An 18,412-nucleotide genomic window follows, 5' to 3' on the forward strand; every position below is an offset into this window, starting at 1 on the left:
CAGCTGATCCTCTGGAGTCACGGGACAGGCAGCCTGATCTTTGCTAACCTGGAGCCTCTGTTGTGCTCTGCACCTGGATAAATCCATGATGTAACCTGGGCTCCCTGTGCAGCCTCAGCCTCGGGAATGCAAGGCCTGCCTTTGGTCACCTGCCAGTCAGATGGGGCTGCAGGGTAATTTTAACTTGGGAGCAACTGCTGAACTTTCAACCAGTTGGCCACATCCCAAGTAGGGAAGGTCTTTGGGAGCTGCTCTGGACATGCTCAGATGAGTCACTGCTCTGCAGTTTGCTGCTCTCTGGGAAGCCACAGCGCCTTGTGCCGAGTGCTCTAAATCACCCCTCTCGTGTGTTGCCTTTGCCAATAAGGTGATATCGAGTAGTTGGAGGCTCTTTTGGTGTGATGTTTTTAAATGTGAGGGGTGTGATTAGTTTGTCTCTTTATTAAAAAGCGTGGAGGAGCAGTGACTGTTCTCAGTGTGGCCAAGAGCCTCGGCAGTGACCTCAGCTCCTGCTCCAGAGTCTGGGGAGGGGAAGAGCTGCTGCCATAATTAACTGGATGAAAACTCCATGTCTTTGTCTTCAGCTCCACCTGGCAAGGTGTGCTGGGCAGGGGCAGCTCTGGCCTGGGAGCAGAAGCCATAGGTTTAACAGCCACTCTTGTTGTTGTAGGCTGCCTTGGGAGCGGGGTTCTCCGACAAAACTCCGGCCCACACCGTCACCATGGCCTGCATTTCCTCAAACCAGGCCATGACCACAGGTATGTGGGCTGCAAGAATAAGCTGTGGGGTTGAGAGGGAGCTTGGGAGTTCTTGTACAGCCCTTATTCAACTTGCACTGCTTGTGAATGTAAAGAAACAACTGAAGAAATGCTGGAATGGGAAGAAAAAATGGAATTATTTAGCCAGGAGAAAAGGAGGCTCCGGGGGCACCTTGTGGCTCTGCACAAGTCCCTGCCAGGAGGGGACAGCCAGGAGGGCTCGGGCTCTGCTCCCAGGGAACAGGGACAGGACAAGGGGAAATGGCCTCTGGCTGGGTCAGGGCAGGCTCAGGTTGGACAGCAGCAGGAATTTCCCCATGGAAAGGGAGCTCAGGCCTTGGCAGGAGCACCCAGAGAATGGAGTCCCCATCCCTGGAGGTGCCCAGGGAATTCCTGGACACTCAGATACTGAGTGCTCTGGGCTGGTGACAAGGTGGAGATCAGTCACAGGTTGGACTCCATGGTCTGGGAGGTTTTTCCCAGCCTCAGGGATTCTGTGGAAGTTTTTTAGCCAGCAAAATGTGACATGAACTGAGTGTCTGCTGTAGGCCTGCAGCAGCATGTCTGCCCAGTGTCTGTGTTTATTTGGGAGGTAAAGACTGACCATGGTGAGAGAGTTGCTCCTTTTGGGCTCCTTATCTTTGGTTTAGCCTAAACAGGGCTAAAAAATGGAGATGCAGCTCAGACTGCTGGGGCTGCCCTTCCCTCTCTGCTGTGTGTGACAAGGACAAGCGGGAGCCAAGTGACAGGAGCTCACATTGTGTAACCTGGCCACGGCCAAGGGCTGCAGGTGATGCCTCAAGTTTTAGCTTTCATATTTTTTAGATTCTGGACTGCCTTAGTGTGACTCTGAACTTCATACAAAGCATTAGCACGCTCTCCTCACAGCTCAGGCAGACAAAACAATCCTTTTCCAGCCCCAGAACCAAGGACACCGTTACAGCCTCGGGCCCAAAAAGCGTAAACAGCAGTGAATTGAGGAGAGCAGTCTGGGAGGATGGGACTGCATCACCTGCAGCTGGAATTGGACAATTAACCCCAAGATGGAAACGGACCAAAACTTAGAAAAGTGTGAAAACTCGTGGCTCAGAGTCCATCTTGGTGGAGCCACGGCCGGGCTCTTGCACTGCCCAAGGTGTATCCTTGGGAGGCCTTTTAATAACACCCATAGGAATACCAGAGGAATAAATACTTCATTCCTTTAACTCTGTCCAGCCTCTGAAGGGCTCAGAGGAGGAATGCAGGAGTAGGCAGGGCTCTGTGGGGGTGGGTGTCCCCGCTCTGGCAGCACCTCTCGTTGCAGGTGTGGGGATGATCGCGGCCGGCCAGTGCGACGTGGTGGTGGCTGGGGGCGTGGAGCTCATGTCCGACGTCCCCATCCGCCACAGCAGGAAGATGAGGAAGACGATGCTGACCCTGAACCGAGCCAAGACCCTGGGCCAGAAGCTCTCCCTCATTTCCAAGATTCGCCCTGACTACTTTGCTCCTGAGGTATTTTTGTTTTTCAGGAGTTTAGATATTTAGGAGGTGTGAACAGGTAATTATTTTGGCCTTGATGGAGAGGATTTAAAATGGGTGAGATGGTTCCTGGGGTTCATCATGATTGATCTCTGTCCTCTGCCTTGGGTTAAAACACTGGTTAATGCATCTCACAGCATTTGGGCCTCTGATTTTTCTTCCCACATATTCATCTTTAGTAAACCCAGCTTAGTGCAAAACCTCCTGCTGCAACTCCTGGACAAACTGTGCTGCAGATGACAGGAATTTTTTTTCCCATAAATATAAAGGTTATTCTGAAGTGTCAGAAGAATTTTAGGGTCTATTATATAGACCCTATATATATAGAGAGAGAAATAATATATATATATAGATAATTCTATTATCTAGTAAAATTCTAGAGGAGTTTTAGTAGATAATAGAAGTACCCCCCTCTTAGTATTAGACAGGAATCTCCTCAGTATATGAATTTGATTAACACATCTTAAATATGCCTTTTGATTCCTGTTCCTGGCCAAATCCTGCCAGGGTCTGGATGTTCAGCTCCCCTGAGGTGCATCCACAGGGCCGTGTCAGGAGCAGAGTGAGCCACTGCTCTGTCCTGGGGGTCAGTGAGGGGTGAGGATGGAAAGGGGCAGCACTTCCCTCCTTCCCACCCTGAGCTCTTCACAAGGAAACTGCATCCATGGCATTCCCTTTAGTGAGTGCAGCAGGGCCCAGGTTAAGTGTGGCAGAGCTGACATGTTGCTATGATTTTGTATTAGGGATAGTAAACAGACGAGATACATTTTTGTTTAAGTAGTAAAAGAAGGTCTTGGTTTATTTTCATATTTAAATATAGAGGGTTTTATAAAGGTATCATGTTTGTTTTTAATTGGTTAGTAACTAGCTGTTATTTTGATTGGTTAGTTTATTAGAGGTGTTTATGTGCTGGTTAGTGGGAGGTTTTTTTTAAGATATTGTTTGTATATATTTTTAATGAATCTGGATAGTTTATATAGGTGCTGTTAACAGTTACAGTCTTAGAATTTTTTTCTCAGGAGAACAAGTTATTTTTCACCATTAGAAAATTCCATTCTCAAGGAAAGCAAACAAGTTTTCTTACAAGTACAGTTTCTCAAGTTAAAGTGTAATCTGTGAGGCCTCACAGGCCTACTGTTCAGCTACCACACTGACATCCCAAATCCACATAAGATACGAAGATTTCAGGCTTGACTGCATGCAGGGATTTCCTGGGTGCTGCTGGAAGAGCTAAAACCAAGCCAAAATCACCTCAGGGCTCTGCTTTTGGATGAGGAGGTGTCTGACAAGGAATTTTGAGGACCAGGATGTGGTGTTTGTGCTGAATCCAAAGGGTCTGGTCACCTTTTGTTGTGCATTCCCTGTTAAATGCACAGGCATCTGCTCTCAACACAGTTCTGGAATCCCTGGAGTAAGCAGCAGCCTGGACCCCGTTTTTTTCCACAATCTTGGAAAGGGATGGGTTCTCTGCCGCATTTGACTGAGTCTCTTGTGGTCTGGTCACCGTGTGTTAATTGTGCAGCTCTGAATTAACGAAGGGAGGGGCCTCCCTGTCTCTATAGGACACTCGTGGTTAGGTTCTTTCTCCCCTTGAACTGAAATTGATGAGAGGGAGGCAGTTTTTTCTCTTGTTCAGACTTGGTTAATTCTTCTCTTAACAGAATTAGATGTATACAAGGTACAAGGAGCTATGTGCACTAAGATAGAAAGGTGAAAAATGGCTAACAAAGATCTTCTGCAAGGTCTTTTATATGTCCATTTACCCAATTAACAGATGCCAAGTAAATTATTTTTCTTAGTGACCCAATGACCCAACACCTGAGTGTTGCACAGTGGCATTCTCTATACAATCACCTACTGCTGCCCAAAAACCTCTAGAAGGACATGAAGAAGAAGGACAAGAGACAACACTTTAAATCTTCTATTTTGTCTTCTGTTCTCTAAACTAATTTAAACTCTAAACTTTAACTTTTTTACCCAGTGACTTAAGAAAACTTTCTAATCTACACATTTACATTCCTAATTTTTCTATTTAACAATTATTTTCAGGATGTTATATGAAATTCAGTGCTTTCTTGGATGTCAGAGATACGGGCACGCTCTCTGTGCCTCTGACTCCAACGCCTCCCTCCCGTGGGGCTCGGCTCTGTGTGCTCCCAGGAGGGTTTATTTTTTCACCTGTGTTTTTTTTTCCCCCCTGCCTGGCTGCAGCTGCCAGCTGTGGCAGAGTTCTCCACCAGCGAGACCATGGGGCACTCTGCCGACCGCCTGGCCGCCGCCTTCGGCGTCTCCCGCCAGGAGCAGGACGAGTACGCCCTGCGCTCCCACACGCTGGCCAAGAAAGCCCAGGATGAGGGGCTGCTGCAGGACGTGGTGCCCTTCAAAGTGCCAGGTGACAGTGCCCATGTGCCATGGCCAGGGCTACCCCCTGCTGGGGGCAGCCCCAGGGGAGTTCTGGGGGTCTGGGTGGGTTTTACCAGGATCTGTTTGTCCCTGGAAAACTGCTGGCACAGGGATGTGTTTGCAGACGGGATAGCTGTGTGTGTAAACACAGAGCCATGGAATGGTATGGGTGGGAAGGGGACATTAAAGATTACCCAGTTCCAGCCCTGACACCTTCTACTGTCCCAGGGTGCTCCATCCAGCCTGGCCTTGGACACTTCCAGGGATCCAGGGGCAGTCACAGCTTCTCTGGGAATTCCATCCCAACCCTTCCTCACCCTCACAATGAAGAGTTCCTTCCCAATATCCCTAGCATCTAACCCTGCCCTCTGTTGTATCTTTACATATCTAAATTTTTTCTTGCCAACCCCACTTCTGTGCTAATGAGGTGGACAGAGCAAGGAAAATCAGGACAGTTGGACATGGAATCCCCCTGCTCTTCCATCAGGCAAGAGAAGCCACCTTTATACCCCAGAATATCAACAACAAACATCAGCCAAATAAAATCCCACTCTTATAACTCAAGTACTGGGTGGGAAAAGCTGGAATGTGGCAGGTTCCAGTTCCCCAGGCCTCACACTCCTTGCTGGGAGGTGAAACAGTTTGGGGAGAACCTTTATGCTGCCCTTTGCCTGTCCTGGTGTCCCCCTCACCCCCCAGGATCCAGGGGACACACTTTGCTGCAATACCTGTTCATGTGGGAACTGTAATTGCTATCCTGGAGAAATTTCCCTTGTAGAGCCACAGTTCCATGTGATCTTTGTTATACAATTGGTATTTAACAGACTTATTTAGCAGTTGGCATCATTGCAGATGGATATGTTTGGGTTTTCCCAGTGCTCTTTATTCCTCAAACTCAACATGTAAATGTAAACTGATTTAAACTCAGTTCTCCATTTAGGCTTTTTAACCTAAATTTAAATTCTTTTCTCAACTGGCTTTCCCATGTGGTAATTTTTCCTTCCAGTAAACAGATGGCAGCACTTTGTTTTTGCTGTCTTCTGAGGAAAAGTGAGGTAGCTTCAATTTTTAAGTGCTATTTTTAGCCATGTTAAGCATGCTGATGCCACAAACAGATTTTCCTTTTTTCCCTCCTCACGCTTGTCCTGAAGCCCACAATTTTCTGATTTTTTTTTTTTCCCCCTGGAGTCCTGATGATGAAATCCTTGTGCACTGCTGATTTTTGGAGTTGAAATGTACTTTTTTCCTTCACCAGGCAAGGACACAGTTACCAAAGATAACGGGATCCGGCCGTCCTCCATGGAGCAGATGGGAAAACTGAAACCAGCGTTTGTCAAGCCCTATGGAACAGTCACAGCAGCCAACTCCTCCTTCCTGGTAATTCTTCCTCCCAGCACTGTCAGCCAGAGGGGAGAGCTGTCCACCTGAGCCTCTGCCTCCCTTAGCTGCTATCATCATGAGCTTTTTAATATCAACTGTTTCTGGATTTTCCAGGTGTAACTTGGAACTCTGTTGAAATCTGGTGAATTTGGGTTGTTTCATTTTAAAATCCATACAAAACTTCTGAAGTTTTGGGCTGTCTGATCTCTTTGCTTCTCTGTAGCTGCTTCATGGGGGTCAATCCTTCAAAGGCCCATGGAGGGATTCTGTCCCAGGATGGGATTGGTCACATGGTACAACTAAAGTCAGTAGGTTTAGTCTGAACTTCACAGAATCATGGAATGGTTTGGGTTGGAAGGGACCTTAAATCTCACCCAGTGCCACCCCCTGCCACTGGCAGGGACACCTCCCACTGTCCCAGGTTCCTCCAAGCCCTGTCCAGCCTGGCCTTGGGCACTGCCAGGGATCCAGGGGCAGCCCCAGCTCTGCAGGGACAGGACCCAGGGAATGGCTTCCCACTGCCAGATGGGATTTGGGGCAGGAATTGTTCCCTGCAGGGTGGGCAGGCCCTGGCACAGGGTGCCCAGAGCAGCTGGGGCTGCCCCTGGATCCCTGGCAGTGCCCAAGGCCAGGCTGGACACTGGGTCTTGTGATGCCTAGAAATAGAGCACAAACTTTACCATGCAATGTTAGAATGACAATATAGAAGGAAATCTTTCCTTGAAAGCCTTCAGGTACAGCATATGGCAAAAAGCCACATCCTGAATTAGATTTGTACCATTTAATACAAGACCTGGCAATTAGAATATCCAGCCAGTATTGTCCAATTAGAGGAGCAGTTGGTTAAGTAAATCCCCCCTGGCTTCTGCCCCATGGGAGCTCTCCCCCCATCTCCTACCCTACCTTTAGCATGTCTGTGATTACACAGTGCTAAATAAAAAGTCCTTGAAGAAGTAGCAGGCAAGATAACCAATATTTTAGGAATGCATCAATAAGAGTTTGTTCACTGCAGGAAAGAAAGCTGGACAAGTACTGGAAGTTAACCTAAGCATTTAACAGTCTCCAAAGCTACAAATACATGAAGAATACATGGAAGCAAAAAACTTTGAGCACCTGGAGCAACCTGGGGTAGTGGGAGGTGATCCCAGCCCATGGCAGGGGGGCAGGACTGGATGCAATTTAAGGTCCCTTCCAACCCAAACCATTCCATGATTTGATGCCAAACCCACAATCATCATTTTTGTCATGTGGTGAGCATGTGGCTTGTGTCCTCCTGGAATTACTGTTTTGGGATGGCACTGGGAGGACAGCTGAGTGTTTGGGATAACCAACTTGTCCCATGCCTAGCAGGGCTCTTAGGCACCTGTGTCCTGGGTGAAACCAGGGGAATTGTGCTTGTGGGCTGTGAGAAGTGCTTCAGTGTCATTACTGATCATCCATCCCTCCATCCACTCGGTCCAGCAGCCTTGTCCTTTGGCCCCTGTCATACTGGGGTGTCCTGGAGGCTCTGCTGATGCTCAGGTCCTCTGTTTCTGAGGGCTGTGGGGCTCGTTGTGTGCAGGGTGTGCAGGTCCTTCAGCCCTCACCCAGCTTCTCCCTGTCCGTTCCAGACCGACGGAGCGTCAGCGATCCTGATCATGTCTGAGGAGAAGGCCCTGGCCATGGGATACAAACCAAAGGCCTACCTAAGGTAGGAGGGGCTGCTCCACTGGCCTCTGCTCCTGCTTCCTCCTCCTGTCCCCTGGCACTGACAGCCCTTTTCCTGCGCAGGGATTTCGTGTACGTGTCCCAGGATCCCAAGGACCAGCTGCTCCTGGGGTAGGTGGAGATGGAGAGCATCCCCCCACAGCCCCTGCTCCCACAACAGCCTTCTCTTGCCACGGTGTGTTTTTGGGAAGTGCCTCAGGAGATGTTGCATCTCTCCAGGCCTTCACGAGGTGGGAGAGCAACAGTGGCAGGAGCACCCTGAGCAATAGTTCTGGGGGCTGTGCCTCCCTTGGAGAGGGATGGGCAGAGCTGGGCCGTGAGCCCAGACAGAAGGATGTGACTGGAAAAAGGGATGCAAAACTTGTGTGTCTTCCCTCCTTCAGCCCCACCTACGCCACTCCCAAAGTGCTGGAGAGGGCTGGGCTCAGCCTGAGTGACATCGATGTGTTCGAGTTCCACGAGGCTTTTGCTGTAAGTGCTCCAAGTCTGGGATGGCTCCCTGGAGCCATCTGCTTTGGGTTATTGCAATGTCACCCTCTCCTGCTTTGCAGGGGCAGATCCTGGCTAACCTGAAAGCCATGGATTCGGATTGGTTTGCACAGAACTACATGGGCAGGAAGTCAAAGGTAAGGCACAGTCAGGACATTTTCCTCCTTGTCCTGCCCCTCCAGGTCCTTGTCCCCTTTCCTGGAGCCGCTTTAGGTTCTGCAAGGGGCTCTGAGGTCTCCTTGGAGCCTTCTTCAGGTGAACACACCCCAGCTCTCCCAGCCTGGCTCCAGAGCAGAGGTGCTCCTGCCCTGAAACAGCTCCGTAGCCTCCTCTGGACCCACTTTTCTCTCCAGTTCACTTTGGGGTTACTGGGCTCCCTCCTGGCAGCTGCTGGTGCTGCACAGCCAGGCGCTGTCTCAGTCCTGTGAGGAGCAGCGATGGAGTTTGGGTCAACAAATCCCAATTTTTGCCGTTTCTTTGGGATGCTGTTCCCGTTCTCAGCAGGAGGTGGAAGATCCAGGGCCACAATCCTTGGAGAGGAGAGTGTTAAGAGCAATGTGAGGGGCTCAGTCCTTGCACAGTGCAGGGTTTCCCTGAGGGGCTGCAGGTGAAGCAGGACCTCCTTTGGGGTGGTTTCATCCCCTCATCAGCCACCTGGATGTGCCATCCTGAGCTTGGTGCTGGGATTAGGTGGGATGACCCCCTTCCAGCCATGTGTCCCTCAGCATGTCCCTCTGTCCCTGCAGGTTGGAGCCCCTCCCCTGGACAAGTTCAACACCTGGGGGGGGTCCCTGTCCCTGGGACACCCCTTTGGGGCCACTGGCTGCCGCCTGGTCATCACTGCTGCCCACAGGCTGAAGAAGGAGGGGGGACAGTACGGCCTGGTGGCTGCCTGTGCTGCAGGAGGGCAGGTAATGGCTCCAGCCTGTTCCCTTGGGAGAGGGCAGCAATGGCAGGGCTGATCCTGCTGGGACTCTGCAATCCTGTCTGGTTACTCCAGCTCTGGGTGCTGGGTGGTCAGAGCTCCCTCAGGCTCCTCTGGCAGCCCCTTATCACCACTCAGTCCTGTCCCTGTTCCCTGGGAGCAGAGCCCGAGCCCTCCTGGCTGTCCCCTCCTGGCAGGGACTTGTGCAGAGCCACAAGGTGCCCCCGGAGCCTCCTTTTCTCCAGGCTGAGCCCCTTTCCCAGCTCCCTCAGCCTCTCCTGGGGCTCCAGCCCCTTCCCAGCTCCATTCCCTGCCCTGGACACGCTCCAGCCCCTCCAGGGCTCTCCTGGCAGGAGGGGCCCAGAGCTGCCCCCAGCACTGGAGGTGCCCCAGCAGTGCCAGCACAGGGGACGGGCACTGCCCTGGCCCTGCTGCCACCCCAGAGCTGGCACAGCCCAGGGCCAGTGGCCTCTTGCCCACCTGGGCTTGTGTCTGGCCACTGTAGCTCATATTCTTGATGCTGTGCCTGGGAGCCTGGGTCTGTGTCTGCAATGATTAGTCTGGACTCTGTTAATGAGCCATTTCTGTCTCTCTGTTCCCAGGGACACGCGATGATCGTGGAGCTTTACCCCCAGTAACCTCCGTCCTGTGCCTGGCAGTGCCATTTCAATGCACTAATAAATCCTACACCCAATCCTTCTTGGAGAGGGGATTTGTGGCCTTTATCAATCTCTTTTAGTTACTCAGCCAGTAATTTTTATCTAATGAGCACGCTCTATTCCACTTCCAGGAGAGAAACAGTTAACATGGCTCTGAGTCTCTGCAGGCTCCTTGTAACTGTCTGATCCCTCTGGTAACTCTTCAGGATTTCTCCCACTGGGGAGCAAAAGTTATTCCAAAGTTCTGTATGGAGAATTAAATTTGGAGATGAGGAGAACGTGAAGCAGTGGAGGTGGGTGGGCTGAGAGGAGAGGTAATGCTATGGGGAGGAGCAGTTCTTTGGGACAGCAGGTTCAGTGCTGGGGCTGAGCTGGGCTCTGAGGGGCTGTTTGATCCATGCTGTCCTATTGCTGTTGGAATGAGCAAATTGCATCTGACAGATGAATGTCACTGATGGAACTGCAATAAATCAGGACAAAACCCAGTTCTGGCTGTTTTCTTCCCCTCCCTTCACCTGAAATGCTTTGGGGACGGTTTCTGTGGTGGCAGCTGTGAGCTGACACCAGGTGTTGGCTCTCTGGAATCATGGAATCACAACGGGTGGGACTGGGCAGGGGCGTTTAAAGGGCAGCTACTGCACTCCCTGCCATGGCAGGGACACCTCCCACTGTCCCAGGGTCCAGCCTGGCCTTGGGCACTGCCAGGGATCCAGGGGCAGCCCCAGCTGCTCTGGGCACCCTGTGCCAGGGCCTGCCCACCCTGCCAGGGAACAATTCCTGCCCCAAATCCCATCCAGCCCTGCCCTCTGCCACTGGCAGCCATTCCCTGGCTCCTGGCCCTGCAGCCCTTGTCCCCAGTCCCTCTCCAGCTCTCCTGGAGCCCCTCTGGGCCCTGCAAGGGGCTCTGAGGTGTTGATAAACTTCAGACAGCAGGGCTGTCTTTCTCCCAAGCAGTGGGGAAGACGAGGCAGTTGTTCTGTTTTAATGTCCTCGTTATTTTCTTCACTGTTTCCTCATGGCTTTGTGCTGCTGAGGGTGGCTGCTGTTACCTGAGAGGGAGCAGAGTTTCTCCTAGAGCACCTCACAAACACCTCTAAGTCCTTTTTCTGACAGAAGCAGTTTCTGCCACCCACCAGCTGCTGCCCAGCCCCGCTCCAGAGGCTCGGCTGAGATAAGGGATGGGTGTAACACCACCCTGCTGGTGCAGTAACTGCCAGGGCCAGAGAAGGGCTGCGATTGCTCTAGAATCACAGAATGATTTAGGGTGGAAAACTGGGATCATCATCGAGTCCACCCACTCCCCCAGCGCTGCCAAGGCCGCCACTGACCCATGTCTGCACATGCCACATCAACGTGGCTGTTAAATTCCCCGGGGAGAAAATGAACATTAATCCAGCCCTGCCCTGGGCAGGTGTTAAAATGGGGCTTTAACCCAGGTACCTCACCCTGGGCAGGTGTTATTTGGGGGGTTTAACCATACCCTACCCTAGGCAGGTGTTATTTGGGGGTTTTAACCCAGGTACCCCACCCTGGGCAGGTGTTATTTGGGGGCTTTAACCCAGGTACCCCACCCTGGGCAGGTGTTATCTGGGGGGTTTAACGCAGGCACCTCACTCTGGGCAGGTGTTATCTGGGGGGTTTAACCCAGGTACCACACCCTGGGCAGGTGTTATCTGGGGGGTTTAACCATACCCTACCCTAGGCAGGTGTTATTTGGGGGTTTTAACCCAGGTACCCCACCCTGGGCAGGTGTTATCTAGGGGGTTTAACCCTAACCCAGGTACCCCACTCTGGGCAGGTGTTATTTGGAGGGTTTAACCATACCCTACCCTGGGCAGGTGTTATCTGGGGGGTTTAACCATACCCTACCCTGGGCAGGTGTTATCTGGGGGGTTTAACCAAGGTACCCCACCCTGGGCAGGTGTTATTTGGGGGTTTTAACCCAGGTACCCCACCCTGGGCAGGTGTTATCTGGGGGGTTTAACCCAGGCACCTCACCCTGGGCAGGTGTTATTTGGGGGGTTTAACCATACCCTACCCTAGGCAGGTGTTATCTGGGGGTTTTAACCCAGGTACCGCACCCTGGGCCGGCGTTCTTTGGGAGCTTTAACCCCCTCGAGGTTTGCGGGGGCAGAGCGGCAGGCGGGGGCTGGTCCGCACACGTTCGGCCGGGCAGGGCTGCAGCCCGTCGGATGTGACTCATCCTGGAGGCTCATCCCGCTCCTCCCCTGCTCCGCCGCTGCCTCTCCTGTGTCCCCTCCGCCTGTGGGACCCTCGCTGCCATCGGAACCATCGCGGCTGAAGCCGCTGCGGTGCGTCCCGAGCTGCGTGGGATGTGCTCAGGTTAGCGGGGTGGGCTGGTGGCAGCGACCCGGGAGGGCTGGGGGAGCTCGGCAGAGCTCCTGCGAGGCTCCGGGTATGGATGGAGCCCACTCGAACCTCGCCCGGCTCTGTGCCTCGGCTCCCGGGGGTGCCCAGGGGTCCCTAGGGCCCGGCAGGGCTGTTTGGGGCGCGCCCGGGGCTGTGCAGCCAGCGCCCGGGCAAAGGTTCCTTTCGCTCCCCTGGTGCTCGGCACGGAGCCGGAGCGAGGTAGGAGGACGGGGGGATAAGAAGGAAGGGGTCCCGGCCGGCTGGGGGTGCCGGTGTCCCCTGCGGGCTCAGGGCACGGGCGAGCCGGGACTGGTGGCACCAGGAGCGCTGGGGGTCACAGGGTGGGTGGCATCGAGGAGCCACCGACCGTGTGCCCCCGGGAGGGGCCGGGGGGCTGTGGGGGCTGGTCCGGGGGATCCCCCGCTGACGGAGCCCCGTTTGCAGGGAGCCAGAACTGCTCCCGTAGCCCGGCCCCGGCCCCACATGGATCTCCCGGCGCAGGATGGGGCTGAGGCACCCCCGGAGGGGAGCCCCGAGGCTGAGGTGAGAGTGGGCAGGGGCTGGGGAGCTCCCCGGACAACTGCAGTGGGGTCCCAGGGAACCCCAGTAGTGGAAGAGGGGGGACATCCGTGAACGGGAATGCCAGAGCCCCACAGGTGGAGGTTTGGGGACCCCCACGGGCAGAGGATGGGGGACCCCACGAATGAAGGATGTTGAGAATGGGAGACCCCCACGGTCAGGTGTTTGGGTATCGTGATGGGTGGAGGATGTGAAACCCCACAGGAGGGGTCTGGGGACCCCCGTGGGTGGGGATTTAAGGGACCCCCAAGGGCAGGGGATGGGGGATTCCTACGGGTGTTTATTTGTGGATCCCCGGGGGTGGAGGATGGGGGACCCACCCAGGCATGGATTTGGGGACCCCCATGGGCCGAGGACGGGGACGAGGGTGCAGCCACCGGCACCAGCGCAGGGATGGACGCTCGGGCTGCGCTCGGGCTGGGGCGGTGACACAGTGGCACAGAGGTGGCCGCTTGACCCTGTGGCTTCCGTGGCTTTCCCGACGGGACAGCCAGCTGCCCCTCTCCTCCCGCACAGGGGCCCGAGGGGCCGCAGCGGCCGGCGGGGCGGTGGTCGGGGGCCGAGGTGGGCTCCTGGCTGGCGGCACACGGCGGGGGCTGGCGGCTGGCGGAGCTGGCTCGGGAGCACGGCCTGACGGGCCGGACCCTGCTGCGCCTGACCGAGGGGTCCCTGCGGCGCATGGGGGTCACCCCGAGGAGCCGGCGCCGGGAGCTGCTGCGGGAGCTGCTGCGGCTGCGGCTGCAGGAGGAGATCCAGGAGCTGCGGAGCATCGCTGGCGGTGAGCATCGAGCATCCCCCGTGCGGGGGCCGCACCCCCTTGTCAGGAAAATTAATCCACAAACACCAGAAGTTTATGCCCAAAAAGGAGACAGAGGAATCCTTTTACTTTATTCGAATAAAGGGAGAGGCCACGGGGCATTCCCCATGGGTCTCTCAAATTTTTGGCGGTCACAGCCTCCCTTTTATCCTAATTCCCGGCCACTTGTCCCTTCTCCCTTTCCCCATAGGCTGAGGTACTTGAGAGGTACAGACTGCCCGGAACGCCTGATACCTGGGGTACCTCCCCCCAGTGCATAATCCCTTCTTAATTCTTAACTCTTGTGGAATTCGTGGTGCTCTTTTAGTGCCTCTTTAATCTTTCAATGGAATCCATCCCATTGTTTCTGTTATCTCTCAGTGATAGTTTCATCTTAGCAGCTTGTTTGTAAAGACAAACCCATCATTCCTCTCAGCCCGATCCCTTAAGTTTTAGCTTTCGTATTTTTCATATTCCGTGGTGCCAAGGTTTGTGGTTCTGAGCTTCATAGGAAGTGTCAGTGAGCTCTCTTCAGAGTGCGTAGACAAAACAATTCCTTTTCCAGCCTGATGCCGAGGACAGTCCTTACAAATTCCAGTCCCACAAAAATAACCAGTGGTGGACTGAAGAGAGAAAACAAGAAGGATGGGACCTCATAACCTGAAGCAGTCTTTGGACAATTAACCCTGATATGCAGATGGACCAAAACTTATAAAAATGTGAGACCTCGTGATCAGTTGTCCATTTTCTGACCATTTTTAGGTCCATCTTGGGTGTAGCTCTGGCCAGGCTGTTGTACTGCCCAAGGTGTATTTATTTCAATAAATACCTACTTTATTCTTAATTCTGTCCTGCCTCTGTTCTAGGTCAGCCTTCTCAAGGCATCACCCCTGGGGATGAGGTTGTGAGAAATTTAAAATCATTTAAACTTTAATAAGAGATAATAAGGGATAAAGCAAAAGTCACATGTGCACATCTGTAGCCAGATGCACAGAGTTAATTATAACAACTCTTCTCATCTATTTTTTCATTGCATTGGTCAAATGCATATTCACGGAGATGATACATATCCAAACATTCCTTTGAGTTTATGTTCTGGGAATTCTTCAGCTTAGTTCGACCCCTGACCTCATCTTCAGGTATTTGCCACAATGCAGACGTGATTTTTAGAGTTTTGATTTTATTTTGATATGAATATTTGATTTTATTGGATATTGATTTTATTTTGATTTTGTATTTTATTTCTTCACGAGGCCCCCTGGTCTGTGGTTTGACAGTTATTGATAGCTGAAGGGACAGTGGTGGATTCCTCCTTGCTCTTTCCATGTTATTTGTCTGGTTCTTTTTGATATTACCTTATCCTACAAGTTTTAGCCATTTTTACAAGTACTTTCAATCAGTATTAGTTATTTCACTATTGTCAGTTAGTTACAAAAATAAAGGCATTACTTATTATTTCACAACTACAATTACTTCTGCAAAAATTAATGCTATAATACACAGGACATAGTCTCTATTTTAGTATTTTGCAAGAGCTTAAACTATCGTTTATTTATTATGCTAAAATATGCAATCTACACTGGGATTAGGGTATTAGCCTTAATTATATTAATTATATTAATTATACATTAATTATACATTTATGGCTAATTATAAATAATATTTATCAAAATTATATTAATATATTATCATATTAATATATTAATACTATATTGATATGTTAACGGATATATTATATCTATATAATAGATATATTATAATATTATATTATATATTATATTTATTATATAGATAATATATTCAAAATATAAAAATATATGTAATATATAATAATAATATATAAAAATATATATACTATATACTCTATACTATATAGTATATACAAGATAATTATATATTATATATATTATAATATATAATAATGCACTATAATATAATAATACATTTAATATTTTAATATATTTAATTAAATTATTATTAATTATACTAAAGAATTAAATTATTTGTAGTATATAAATTATAGACAAGTAATAAATTATTATATTACAATATATTGATTTAATAATAATATACTAATATATATTAATGTATTATTATAAAAATGATATTATAAATTCTATCAAAAGCAGTTAAAAAGTGATTACAAACTGTACTATGTCAAAATAATTTGCAAAATCCAGCAACTACATAGTTATTTATTACAGTGTCACCTTCCCCCTCTCCCCAGAGTGAGGATGATGTCCCTGCAGATGTCCCGGAGCCGGTGGGAGCAGAGGAGATGGCGTGTGAGAACAAAGCAGCTGGGACTGAGCAAGACATGCAGGAATAGTGCTGGAGGAGCCCCGAGATCACTGTGACCCCCTGAAAAATCCAGAGCCTGCCCAGTGCAGGAGCTGACAGCAGAACCTTAGAAGCAAAATTTGATCCACGAGGCCGGGCAGCTACCCCAGCAAGGCAGAAAGTAGTCCTAGAACAGATCTTGTGTGAAATAGGGGCTCACAAACACAAAGGCACTCACTGGAGTGCTGAAAAACTTCTGAAACCTTTGCAAAAATCTGTAATTGGGTTGAAAATGGCTCAGACTGTGCAATCAAGAATCCAACAAAGGGTAGTTTGTTAAAGAAACAACCCTAACAAGGCTAGCAAAATAATGCTGGGAGCCATAAAATCTGGAAATGTGGTGGGTGAACATTGGCAGATTGATTCCACTGAATTGCCCAGACATGGAGGGTATAAACCCCTCCTGGTTCTGGTGGCCAGAATCCTTCCCTTGTCACACCAGCCAGGTTAGGGAAGTGACTGAAGTACTGTCAGTTCAAACCTGGATTGGGGGTGCCTTTGGGAATGTCATCAGACAGAGGTTCCCACGTTATTGCAGAAGGGCTTCCAGAGCTTGGGAAAGCCTTGGGAATAGCTTGGGATCTTCACACTCCTTATAGGCCCCAGGCTAATGGCAAAGTGGAGTGAGTGAATTATGCAATCAAATTGCAATTGGATAATCGGGTAAAATATGTCAGGAAACCTCCTTGGCCTGGGTCCAAGCCTGACCTGCTGCTCCACATCAAAGCAGAATTCAGCCATGGGCCACCAGCAAAATCAGCTCCCGTGAGCTGCTCTGCAGACGACCCTACCAAGTGCCACACTCCAGGAAACAGAGATGTTAAAAGGAGGGGTCGATTTGAGTAATTCCTCATTTCTCTTAGTAAAAGCTTACAGGATTTGCAGCGGGCAGTGATGATCTCCAGATGTGATTGAACACGCCAGGGCGTGAGTTCAAACTGAGAGATTGAACCTGCTTGAATGACAGGGGAACTGCTCCACTCCAGCCAAAGTGGGAGCACTTTCCAAGTGCTGCTGGCAACTTTTACTGCCTTGGAACTGGACACAGTAAATTCGTGGATACATTAAAGCAGAATTAAAAGGGATGAAGCCTCTAGGGAAGAAGTCAAGAGCTTGCCATGAGCTGTTTTACAAAACTGAATGGCACTAGACCTTGTTTCAGCATCACAAAGAGGAATATGCACTGCCATAAACTCCAGTTGCTGTGTGATCAAAGTGGTAGAGTGTCCACAGATGTCCAGGAAATCTGAAAACAAACCTACACACAAGCACAGCTCAAGATGCATCTCCTGGGGATTTGAAGAAATCTGGACCAAACTTTTTTCATGGGTACTCAGCTGGATGTGGTAAAACATCTGTTTATAATCTACTCCATAATAATTACTGTATGCTTTTAGCCTGCATCAAGACTCAGTGTTGTAGCTGTTTTAATGCCTTACACTCTGAAAGGAAATATAAATCTTAAATAGACTGCTTCCCACAAGAAACTTAGTCTCAAGAAAAGGACAGGAGAACAGCACAGCCTTGGAGAAACAGATAAAGGGTGTAAATCAGGCAAACAGAAGTCATGCAAAATACCAGCTCAGCTCTGCAAGGCACAGTTGTACAAAGCACAAGTTCTGCAAAAGAAGGGTATTGCCCTTAATCAAGAGCGAGGGTCGTGGAACATGCCCCTAAAAAGAACACTGGATATTGAAGACAGACCCCAAAGAACCATTTAAGGACTTCTGGTAAGGTGTGTGACTGTAAAATTAAGTTAAGTGGGGATAGCTAATGAATATACAACCTGTGTGTGTGATAAAAGCTCTGTTCATCCAACACTTGTCAGACTTGATCAGAGGAAGTATCCCCCAAATGAGCAGCGCTGTAATAAAGAATGGCTTGTTTCTAATACTCAAAACTGCTTTAGAAAATTTTTCTCCAGCCAATTTCAGTATCAGTCTGGTGTGTTCTGTAGCGCAGAATTGCAGCCTCAGCTGGTTTTTGTACTGCTTCCAATAGCTGGGATATTTGTGTCCCACATTTGGTCGATGTACCTTGGGCTGATTACAAACAGCTCTCTCTCCAGGGCATGCACTGCACCAAAACAATCTCCCCAAATATTCACTTTCTTTCTCTGTCCAAAGGTCTTGTGGGATCTAGCAAGCCCAAGGATGGAGCCCTCATTAGTGTGTTAAATTTTTTGAAAGCAGCCCAAGCGTCATCAGTCCATATAACAAAATCTTATGGGCAAATATAGGTTTTAAAAACCTATACAAAGGTTGGACCAATATTCAAAATTACTGACCCACTCCCTGGCCATTCTGAGAAAGGCACACAATTCTGTTACAGTTCATGGAACATTCTTAACTTCCTTTGACCTCAGAGAATTTCAAAACCCAGGAAGGTCACAGTCATTTTCATCACTGAGGGTCTTTTCCCTCAATAGCCTGTAACTATTTAATCTTAAAAAGTTTCACAATTCAGCAGGTCTCGGTGCTGTTCTTTA

General features: G+C 50.0%; 2 protein-coding genes across 5 annotated transcripts in view; both read left to right on the forward strand.

Moving 5' to 3' along the window:
* HADHB (hydroxyacyl-CoA dehydrogenase trifunctional multienzyme complex subunit beta) overlaps positions 1–10,324 on the forward strand; it is a 16,947-nt gene extending 6,623 nt beyond the window's left edge. For all 3 annotated transcript variants that reach the window (XM_086875300.1, XM_086875301.1, XM_086875302.1), the window contains 10 exons: positions 671–758; positions 2,062–2,249; positions 4,488–4,668; positions 5,935–6,056; positions 7,670–7,749; positions 7,830–7,877; positions 8,150–8,237; positions 8,318–8,392; positions 9,002–9,166; positions 9,783–10,324. In XM_086875300.1, the coding sequence (XP_086731426.1) occupies positions 671–758; positions 2,062–2,249; positions 4,488–4,668; positions 5,935–6,056; positions 7,670–7,749; positions 7,830–7,877; positions 8,150–8,237; positions 8,318–8,392; positions 9,002–9,166; positions 9,783–9,818 (1,071 nt within the window). In that variant the 3' untranslated portion in view covers positions 9,819–10,324. The remainder of the gene's footprint in view (positions 1–670; positions 759–2,061; positions 2,250–4,487; positions 4,669–5,934; positions 6,057–7,669; positions 7,750–7,829; positions 7,878–8,149; positions 8,238–8,317; positions 8,393–9,001; positions 9,167–9,782) is intronic.
* A 1,722-nt stretch (positions 10,325–12,046) lies between these two features.
* On the forward strand, positions 12,047–17,824 carry LOC111927334 (protein aveugle-like). Of its 2 annotated transcripts, XR_015282619.1 has the most exons (5): positions 12,047–12,182; positions 12,654–12,752; positions 13,305–13,566; positions 14,150–14,303; positions 15,812–17,824. XR_015282619.1 is itself a non-coding variant. In XM_086875339.1 (4 exons), exons 2-4 carry the CDS (start codon positions 12,693–12,695, stop codon positions 15,814–15,816), a joined length of 327 nt encoding a protein of 108 aa, XP_086731465.1. In that variant the 5' UTR covers positions 12,047–12,182; positions 12,654–12,692; the 3' UTR covers positions 15,817–17,824. The 2 variants fall into 2 exon arrangements, 1 of the variants encoding a protein (XP_086731465.1); XM_086875339.1 differs by lacking the exon at positions 14,150–14,303.
* Positions 17,825–18,412: the final 588 nt, after the last annotated feature.

This window comes from Cyanistes caeruleus, chromosome 2 (assembly GCF_971803275.1).
Source record: "Cyanistes caeruleus chromosome 2, bCyaCae1.hap1.1, whole genome shotgun sequence".
Lineage (NCBI taxonomy): Eukaryota > Metazoa > Chordata > Aves > Passeriformes > Paridae > Cyanistes > Cyanistes caeruleus.